Source organism: Hermetia illucens, chromosome 6, assembly GCF_905115235.1.
Source record: "Hermetia illucens chromosome 6, iHerIll2.2.curated.20191125, whole genome shotgun sequence".
NCBI lineage: Eukaryota > Metazoa > Arthropoda > Insecta > Diptera > Stratiomyidae > Hermetia > Hermetia illucens.
The window spans coordinates 67,806,795-67,817,848 of NC_051854.1; the positions used below are offsets into that span (position 1 = coordinate 67,806,795).

The 11,054-nt window shown below is 44.1% G+C and overlaps 1 protein-coding gene across 1 annotated transcript; it reads right to left on the reverse strand.

Annotated features, from left to right (window-relative positions):
- Positions 1–8,399: 8,399 nt before the first annotated feature.
- On the reverse strand, positions 8,400–9,584 carry LOC119659513 (acanthoscurrin-2-like). Its single transcript, XM_038067643.1, has 3 exons — positions 9,442–9,584; positions 9,118–9,376; positions 8,400–9,043 (listed from the first exon to the last, which is right to left on the reverse strand). The coding sequence occupies exons 2-3, from the start codon at positions 9,130–9,132 to the stop codon at positions 8,585–8,587; spliced, it is 474 nt and encodes a 157-aa protein (XP_037923571.1). The 5' UTR covers positions 9,133–9,376; positions 9,442–9,584; the 3' UTR covers positions 8,400–8,584.
- Between the last annotated feature and the right edge of the window lie 1,470 nt (positions 9,585–11,054).

Consider the following 11,054-nt stretch of genomic DNA (forward strand, 5'->3'; position numbering starts at 1 on the left):
GAAGATGCCGCAGAATGGAATGTTGTCAGAAGTATTGCATCACGAAAGAGTTAGCATGTGGTGGCAAACCGTTCTATGGAACTGTGGAGGACGTTAACGATCCTCTCCTCGTCCATGATGATCCTTAACCGTATCACATTCGGAGAGGTTCTTCCTATTGTGAATGAAACCGCTAGTCACCATAATATGCGGATAGGGACTGTTCCTCCAAGCAGAAGATAAATCAGTTCGGCCATCAATGCACTCAAACGGAGTGAAGCTACCCGGCTTTGCGGCAATAATAATGATAATTTATTGTTGCACCTTCTGCAGTTCTGCAGATTTGGCACTTCCACTCGTACGAATCCCAGACCATTGGCAGATAGTGGACAAAGGGGATGGTCACTAAGATTCATTTGAGTGCGAAAACTGAAGGTGTGCCTGCGTGCTCTCTGCCGTTACAAAGATAATGGCTGAAAGGCATCAAATAACGTCTCGAAAGCTTGATCGACAGAGAGCAAGTTGGTTTCCGATTCGGATCCTCCTCCACTAACCACATCAACACCCTACGGATCATTTTGGAACTGTACACTGTAGGAAGAGTCTATGAATTTCTTGTCGCAGTAGGAAGTCTAAAGCAGAGCCCGTCAGAGTCGCATCGTATCACCGATATTATTTTTTCTTGTTATCGGTGATGTTGTTCATACTGCCTTATCCTCGAGATCCGCGATGTCTCCAATGATGGATGATGACATCTTTCTTCAGACACCTCACCTATGCTGATGACATCTGTTTGTTTGCCTCACTGGATCACGGACTTTGCCCAAATGGCTCTGAATTTGGAAAGAGAGGCAATTAGAGTTGAACTGAAGGTAAACATCAACACAAACCAAGATTCTCAGATCATCGAAGGCATCGATCAATATGTGCAGCTAGAAAGCGCGGTTTCTACCAACGGCGGCCCCAAATTGAATGTCGCTTGACGGATTAATAGCGCAAAATCCGCTTCCACTTCCTTCTAAAATTTGGAAATACCGTTATTTCAACTTGAAGATCAAGTTGAGATTGTTTTGTGCTAGTATTCTTTCTGTATTGCTATATGGAAGTATCTATCATAGGGAAAGTCACCACCACTGTCACTTGAAAACTCCAAGCTTTCGTGAACACCTGCCTGGGACATATCATCGGAGTACACTGGCCTGATACTATATTTATAAGCTAGCTAAGTCAGCGAGAGGGGCGATGCTTATCTCTAAGCGGCGTAAGAAAGTTACACATCAGACTGGGGAAATTACGCTAGACCAAAAATTACTTTGGAAGACACAAGTCGAAAACACTTGTCGGAAAGCCACGAGCGCTCTGATGACTTGCAGATCCGTAGCAGCAAACAAGTCGGAATACCGGAAGCTCGCGCTTCGGGTATAAAGGTTTTGTGTTCATCTTATGTAAGAAATTTCAACGCACATTTCTCTATCCGTATATAACTATAAATCCAACATAATCCTTTATATTTTTCCAAACTACGAGACATACGTACACATTACGCTCACCCTAAACAAACAAACTGCCTATTTCCGAATACTGTACACATATATCCACGTATATCAATTGATCGTACCCATATTTCCAATTTATATCTATCTGAAAGTTATATCTATCGCAAAGTTCATTAGCACGCATATACTATATACCTGCATACACACATGTCTGGTTGGAGTAATTGATATTCACATACAAATGATTAAAAAACTAAAACAAAATAATTCTTTGCGACCCCATCCATAACAACTCATTTCGTTGTGGTATTGACGAAATGATATGTGATGATGACGTCATGCGGGTTGTAGAGTGCACGAAATTCACAAAAAATGGTAAAGTTTTACCCCCTATAACTTTGTTAGTAATAATTGGATTTTCTTCAAACTTGACCAAACTATGCACTATGTTCTTCATTACACGCATGCCAAATTTTGTACTTCTGGGATGAACATAAGGGGGGGTGCCGGGTAAATTTCTAAAATGTGGAAATATACTATTATTAACTTTATTTGTGCAGATATTGGAACCGGATATATTTTGAGGCCTAGATTTCGTAGAGATGCATCACTGTGATTTTTTTCAGATTTTACGGTTGGATAAGTTCTGAGAACGAGACCTGTTACACTTTTTGGGGGTCATATTTTGAGCTCTCACTCCCCTACGTTTCACCCAATATCAAATATTGAACCAGTTTCGAAAAGTACTAATTGGGACCTTTCATTTGATACCCCACATGGCTACATTCTGTGAAAAAAAAATTTGCACCCTCCATTCACATGTATGGGGAGCCCCCCCTTAGACTTGACACAAGATGGCGCCACTTACTGCATGTAAAGGGAACACCAGATTACATACTCTGACCGATTTTCGTGATAATCGGTTTAGCCGTTTCCGAATAAATCGGGTGTGACAGACAGACAGACAGACAGACAGACAGACAGACAGAGGTGCTTTAAATGCCTCATGTTTGGACACTTCGCGAAGGCATGCACCAGCAGCATTGATCGATCCGATCGATGCAGAAGGTGTGGGGAGAAAGGCCATATTGCCAGAGAGTGCAATAGGGACCCCAAGTGCCTATTGTGCGAAGTAAAAGAGGGACAGGATAACCGGCATATTGCCGGAAGTGGTAAATGTCCAGAATTTAGGAAGGCGCTCACTGCAATGAGAAAATGAGGTTTATTCAAATAAACCTGAATCATTGCAGGGTCGCTCAGGATTTACTTGAGCAGGCCACGTTCGAATCTGAGATGGAAATCGCCATCATAAGCGAACCGTATAGACACCGTCACGGTGGCATATGGGTCAAAGATTCGACTGGTGGAGCGGCGATATGGGCTTGCGGTCGACAGGCCATACAATGTACTGCAAGTCAGGCAGGCAGTGGCTTCGTGTGGGCGAAAATAAGTGGTGTATATGTATACAGCTGCTACGCCCCGCCAAGTTTGACACTGTCTGAATTCGAGCAAATGCTTGATAATCTTGTTCTCGACGCGAAGGGACGAAGTCCAAAGGTGATTGCTGGTGATTTCAATGCTTGGGCCCTAGAGTGGGGTAGTAGGGAATCAAATGCTAGGGGGCGCAGTTTATTAGAAGCTTTGCGCAGATGGACATAGTTTTGGCTAACGAAGGTGGTGTAAACACCTTCCAGAAAGGGGGATCAGGCTCGGTTGTAGACCTGACCTTTGTCAGCCCTTCGCTGGCGCGTGGTATGTCCTGGTGCGTCAGCGAACGCTACACCCACAGCGATCACCAGGCAGTTTTCTTTGAGACATGTGTCGAACCTCAGGGCAAAGAGCTATCATGCCCGAAACCGAAAAAGATTTCAGGCTGGTCTGCAAAATCTTTGGATGAGCAGAGCTTTTTAGAGGTGTGGTTGGATCAACCTGATATAGCAGGCGCCTCTACGGAAAGAGCTGTCCATCTGGCTCAATGCATCGCCAAAGCATGTGACGCGTCCATGCCTAGGAGGTGCGCATTCCCCCGTAGAAGACCAAACTACTGGTGGAATGATGAACTGACCGGCCTTCGATCAGCCTGCCACCGAGCGAGAAGAGCGGCTCAAAAAGAGTGCGCCTACAAGGCAGCCCGCAAAACCCTCAAGCTCGCCATCCAGCGAAGCAAGAGGAAATGCTTTAGGGAGCTCTGCTCAGAAGCGGACGTAAATCCGTGGGGGAGAGCTTATGGAATCGTGATGGGACGATTTAGAGGCCGTTCGTCTCCGCAGATCACGTGCCCCGCCCTCTTGTTGAAAATCATCCAGGGGTTATTCCCCCAGCAAGAGGAGAACACCGACACATTCCAACCACCTCTGAATGTGACGGCAATCCCGCCAGTCACCAGAGACGAGCTCCTGGAGATCTGCGGCAGAATAGGAGACAATAAAGCACCGGGTCTGGACGGAGTACCGAATAAGGCCCTTAAGCTCGCCGTGAAATCCAGGCCGGACATATTTGCTGAGTTGTTCGAAGCGTGCATGTCCGAGGGAATATTTCCAGCGGTATGGAAGCGGCAGAAGTTGGTGCTTCTGCCTAAGCCTGGTAAACCACCAGGTGAACCATCCTCATACCGACCCATATGTCTTTTGGACACGGTGGGGAAAATGCTAGAGCGGGTAATCTATAATAGATTACTCCCAGTAGTTGAGAGCCAAGGCGGCCTTTCAGATCGGCAGTATGGATTCCGTAAAGCCAGATCAACCATTGATGCCATCAAATTGGTTACTGGCTTGGCCGAAGATGCAATCCACGGAAAGGGTAGTACCAGCAAATATTGCGTGGTAGTAACCCTGGACGTGAAAAATGCATTCAATTCGGCCAATTGGAATCTAATCCGGAAATCCCTAGCGAAGGTTGGTATTCCCGCCTACCTCGCCGCAATTGTCGATAGTTATTTAACTGAAAGGAGGCTCTGGTACGACACTGATGACGGACCGCAGGAGTACGTCGTTTCCGCGGGTGTCCCACAGGGCTCCGTATTGGGCCCACTACTGTGGAACATCATGTACAACGATGTACTTAATCTTCCCCTTCCGGAGGAAGCCACAGTGGTGGGTTACGCTGACGACATTGCACTGGTTGTTGTCGCAAAGCATCTCGAAGATGCTGAGTTATACTCAAGCGAGGCAATCAGTGCTGTCAAATGCTGGTTGGAGAGCTCTGGTCTAACGCTTGCGGAGGAAAAAACGGAAGCGGTCCTCATCACGAAGCGCCGGAAGAGAAATTACGCCTGTGTTAGAGTCGGGAATCATATCATCACTTCCAAGCCGGCCATCAAATACTTGGGGGTGGTGATAGACAGGAAGCTCAGCTATAAGCAACACTTACAGTATGTTTGTGATAAATCATCCACTGCCAGTATGGCCCTGGCCAGGATGATGCCGAACGTGGGAGGGCCACGGCATACCTCTAGGTTGCTTATAGCCAGGGTGGTGACCTCAATCATGCTCTATGCGACCCCAGTTTGGAGCGAGGCGTTGCGGATGTCAGTTAACACTAGCAAACTGAATGCAGTCTACAGGAGGACAGCTCTGAGGGTATGCTCTGCCTTCAGGACTGTCTCAGATGATGCAGCATTCGTCATCTCTGGAATGATGCCCATTCACATCTTGGCAGATGAGATGGCGAATATATACCATGCGAAGTCAATCTCTCCCTTATTGCAGACGAAGAAGGCTGAGAGGGAGAGATCCATAAATAGATGGCAAGAGCGGTAGGAACGCTCGGGAAAGGGTCGGTGGACTCACAGGCTCATTCCTGCCATCAAGGAGTGGTTGGAGAGACGACACGGTGAGATTAATTATAATCTCACCCAGTTTCTCACGGGACATGGAGGATATCTCCAATACCTTCACAGGTTTAAATTGGAGACCTCACCCGACTGTCCAAATTGCGATGGAGTCCCAGAGGACCCAGAGCATGTATTCTTCCACTGTCCGAGATTTGTGGAAGAAAGGAGGAACCTAGAGGAGACTCTAGGAGAGGTGCTGGTACCAGAAAATCTGGTGCCGAAAATGCTAGCACATCAAGAGAATTGGGATGCGGTCAACCCCATGATCGCATCAATTCAAGATAAATTGCGAAAGGCAGAGGAAAGGAGAAAAACGCGGTCACGTGCGCCGCGTATAGAAGAAATGGGATTAAGCTAGAGTGAGCTGACTCCGCCCCGTGATGTAATACCTTATGGTGGTTCCGCGGGGCAGGGAGGGAGTCGGGGGTGGTTTTAGTGGGTAAAAATCCCACACGCTGGTGTGTCCAGACCAGTGTCTTTTGAAGATTTCCACCTCCTCAAAAAAAAAAAAAAAAAAAAAAAGACAGACAGACAGACGGACAGACAGACACCGTCTCGATTCTAATAAGGTTTTGTTTCACACAAAACCTTAAAAATGGGGTTGCAACCCGAAGATACTACTTTGGATATATACTGCAATAGTAAGACCAATGATTACCTATAGAGCGGTAATCTGGGCAGAAATAACCAAACTCAGCACACAAGCCAGGAAATTACATAAGCTCCAAAGGTCGGCTTGCGTGTTTATCAGTGGGCAATGAGAAGATGCCCAACGGCATCCCTGGAGGTCCTTCTGGGATTAAACCCCTCTCCATCTGCACATACAAATGGAGTCAAGGAGGGCAATATTCAGAATGGCCGGTAGTATAAGAGAGGCGGGGAGCTGCCTAAATCGAAGGAAGATTGATATTCTTTCTAGGCGGTATCCCGAATTACTAATACCAAGGGATAACATGACAACAAGGCTTCACTTTGATAAGAAGTTTGAAACACGTTGGAGTGATAAGGCAAACTGGGAGAGCGTAGCTGCGCCATACGATTTAAACCGGCGTCTGATTACTTGGTACACTGACGGATCCCTCACAGCAGAAGGAGCGGGTGCCGGTGTCATTGGTCCAAGGAAAATGTACTTTGAGCCAATGGGCAGGTACACTAGTATATTCCAGGCAGAAATATACGCCATAGATAAATGTGCCTCCTTTAATCTCCAAAGGAGCTACAGGGGGTAGAACAGCTATTCTCACCGATAGCCAAGCAGTGATCAAGGCACTTAGCTCCAACCAGGTGAACTGTAAACTGGTATAGGAATGCCTTGAGAGGCTCGCCCAACAAGGTCTGGCTACTTTGAGCTCCAGGCCGTGCTGGGTTGGAAAGCAACGAGGCAGCGGACGAACTAGCCATGAAGGGAGCAGGGACGCCTTTACACGGGCCAGAACCCTTCTGTGGAATCGGAAACGGTTTCATGGCTATGAATCTAAGAAATGAAGAGGAACGGTTGAGGGAACTATACTGGGCGGGCCTACCAGGGATGGAGCAGTCCAGGGTGCTTATTGGGGGATACGAACCTATGCGCACAAAGGATTGCTTAAACCTCTCCAAAAAGAACCTCCGAATCATAGTGGGAATTCTCACTGGTCATTGTCGGCTGAACTACCACCTAGGGAAGCTAGGGATATCTACGGACACTGTCTGCAGGTTTTGTGAGGAGTAGGACGAAACCTCTATACACGTCCTGGGACAGTGTCCGGCACTTGTGCAAAGTAGGTCGAGACATCTGGGAGAACACTTAATACCAGATGCAAAGCTGAAAGATCTGGAAGTAGGGAACATACTAAAGTTCCTGACGGTTATAGGCCTGCTTGAGATACTATGATCAATAGGTACACTATAACCAGTAAAAGGGGCACAATAGTTCTTTAAGGACGCGGTACGACTTTCCCTGAACAGATCATCACTTCAAATAGCATTTACAACATACATAGCATGGCCCTTCCAAGAGTAATGCTAAATTTAATCTTTGAAAATAAAAAATAAAATTCTTCCTTAAAATTAGTGATTTGGTTTATTCACCCAGATACGTATTTCGGTAGTTACATGCTACGTTTTTGAGTGGGTTTAAAATCCACGCATGTAACTAAATCACTGACCGGAAAGAAAGAATTTTATTTTCTATTTCCAAAGAATTGAATATTAATTTAGAACCCCCTCAGACGAAGCCATGCCTGAGCATGTCTGCTTCCATTGTCCTTCAGACGCAATGGAAAGGAAGAATCTAGAGGAGAAGGACAGGAGGACTGGAATATGAATTCAATACAGGTTGAAAGACGCAGAGGAGGCGAAAAAGCGCGATTGCAAATGTAATCGATGGGTGACGGAAGAGGCTAAAGCTATGTTCACCCCGCGACGTAATACTTTGCGGTCGTTCCGCGGGAAGAGGACAAGAGTTAGGGGGTAATTTAAATGGTTAAAAATACCACACTCTAGGCAAAAAAAACAGACAAATGGACGGATAGACAGACAGTAAACCGATTTACATAAAACCTGGATTTTTGGAGCGATTTTTGTAGCCACTTATTTATGAAGTACATTTTGGTGTGGAACATCAAATGCCAGATATTATATGCGTTGCAAACAATTCGCGATTAAGTTTAATTTGCTTCTGAGCAATTACCATATCGTACTCTTAAAATGGATTTTAACAATACCTTGCATCTTATCTACATCTGTCGTGCGCATGCATAGCTAATAGATAGATATTTAGCTTTTAATATTGACTGGCCAAAATTCTATTACAATCACGAAGAGAATGCAACTTATCTAAGTTTGAGTTTCCTACATAATTCGAAATTCTCCAACCTCTATGATATTACGAGTTTTACACAATACCACCCCTAAAATGGTAGACTTGGTTTTGCCTTGAGGTAGTTGCGGTTGGACTAAATACCTTTCGAGAATTCAGAAAAACTTGGAAAAATTTCAATTAGTTCGTTTTCAATTATGCACTTTGAGATCACATTTCACTTCATTAGTTTGCTTTTCACGAATGTTACATTTCTCTTTGAAAGGTTGTTCTTTTCGTAAAAATACAAATCATTTCTTTAGTTTATATTTTTACTTATTCTTACTTTTTCACAAATAAACAAATTAATTTATTGGGTTTTAAGTTAGGATAGAATGCATTATTCTAAATTTTAAAATGAATCAGTGTAGAAGCCTCACTATTATATACAGTCAATAAATACAGTGTTATAACGCACTAACAGTTATATATAACTTCCTATTTGTTACCAGCACTTCGACCGTATCCTAATTGTCGTCTAAATCCTCCACCGAATCCAGGGTATCCGAGTCCACCGAAACCTCCACCAGGATAAAAACCACCACTGCCTCCCGGATAATAACCGCCGAGTCCACCTCCTGGTCTAAATCCTCCTAGACCTGGTCGTCCGCCTGTTAGCAAACTTCCCAAAAGTCCAAGAGCAAGGAGACTTCCCAGCCCACCACCACCTAATCCACCACCCAATCCACCACCTAATCCGCCACCTCCTAGTCCACCAACTCCGCCAAGCCCGCCAAGTCCACTTCCTAGCAATGCATTTCCAAGAAGTCCAAAGGTGCGACCTTGTCCATTTGGATTAACTCCCGGTTGACCGAAGGCACGACCTTGCCCGCTTGCATTCGGCCCTTGTTGCGCAATACTTGCCACTGCACAAAGTGCAACTATAACCGCGATGATCTGCAAAAAGAGAAACAAATATCAGTTCACAAATATATTCAGATATTAAAAAATCTTTTGCAACCAATCATTACCGTAAAAAGCCTCATATTCCCTTTTCAAGCTCGTATGTCAAAGAGTGTGTGTCCGCTGATCGAGTGATTATTATCTCTCACGTTTCAGCATCTTTTATAGCATTTGGTATTATCTGCTGGCATGTTTGGAACAATGAGGCTCCAAGCTACTTTTGATAAACAAGAAACTTGTAACTGAAAGAGATTCGACCATGGGCGCTGCTACAGTCATCAAACATATTCACCCATAATAAACACTGGCCAAGATATCTACATCTCTCTAGAAATAACAAAAAAATATTGAAGCGGTCCATTGGAGACTGAACAGTGGCTATGTTGACATACACGTAATGAATGAATGAATTAATTTTACGTAGATGAATCTAAGGTCATTCCGCACATGAGCCAGGAGGTCAAGCAACGATATAGCGATAACTCAGAGAACTGCATAAAGCACCGGAACTTCCAATGATTATTCTGGGTATCTCCCAGCTTCTGATTGCGCTTAGATTTCGATAGATAAAGGTCATGTACTGTCCAGACATACCATCTTGTTCGATGCAGATCACTTTCTGCTGATCGATTCACTGGCAAAGTTAGTTTGAAACTCGTTTTCATGAAACTCGGTCAAATAATTTGTTTGGGTTTTCCCCGGCGAAAAGTGATTCATCTTTTATATGCTCGCTTGGAAGCGTAGCGGCTTTTAAATCGAAGGACATACATGGGACCGAATCGATGAGATTTGTAATGTGACTGATCGATCAAATGGATATTTGACAATGGACTGTGGTAATATTTGGAAACTTCGAACTATAAAAATAGATGCTCAATTTGGCATTTTTTTTTAAGTTTTGAAATGTTCCATAAACGCTGAAATTGCCGGTGTAAGGTCATATGGTGATCAACTGTTTTTTACTTTAATTAGGAATAATGTGGAATCATTATTTGCAAGAATAGTTTATTGATCTTTTCAAATTATCGATTCATAATATCCAGGTTGCATGGAAAATACTGAATAAAGTATTTTATTTCATTCAATAATAAATTATTCCACCTGCTTTTTGAATTTTATTCTATTGCAGAATATTTCATGAGAACCGACGCATCTTAGCTTTCACGATATTGAACTGACGCCTTTGAATCAGAGAACTTCGACAATTAGCACATTCAGAATTTAGGTACTTCTGGCTCCGCGAATGAACGAAATCGACACATCTGGGGTAATGGAAAGTCGTTGCTAGAGGTCATGTCACCCTCTATGGTTCTGAGTGTTGGCCAACTATAAAAGACAATGAACGGCGTCTTGCGATAATGGAGACGAAGATGTTGCGTTGAACTGGTGGCCCGACACGTTTTGATCACATCCGAAATGAGGATATCCGCGATCGATATGGAGTTGCACCTATCGTGGAAAAATCGCAACAGAGGTATCTTCGATGGTATGGTCACGCAATTCGTGCTAACGAAAATTCACTTGCCAAGATTGGTCTGAACATCGAAGTCGATGGTAAACGACCAAAAGGCAGGCCGAAACAACGGTGGCTTGATACGCTGGATGGGAATTGAACAGCCTCGAGATTGCACCCAGATCAGGCATTCGATAAAGCCAACTGACGAAACTGATTACGACGAACGACTCCGCTTGCGATCGGGACAAAGGCTGAAGAAAAAAAGAGAAGAAGTAACGTATTGAGTTTGAGATCGAAGATTCGCTAAGAATCTAAAAGAAAAGAAATAAGCAAATAAATATCAAGAGCTAGTTACACTTTTAGCCAACATCGTATAAAATTAACATATTGTTACATGTATGCTTACGCGGATAGCAAAACCTGCGTCCTCGGTTTACTTATCGTAAAATCCTGAAACTTCCAAGGCCTCTTTTACACAAAAACTTTCTACCTGCATAGTCCAAATCCTTACATGCTGGGATAGCGTACTAATTCAACCTTCCAATAACA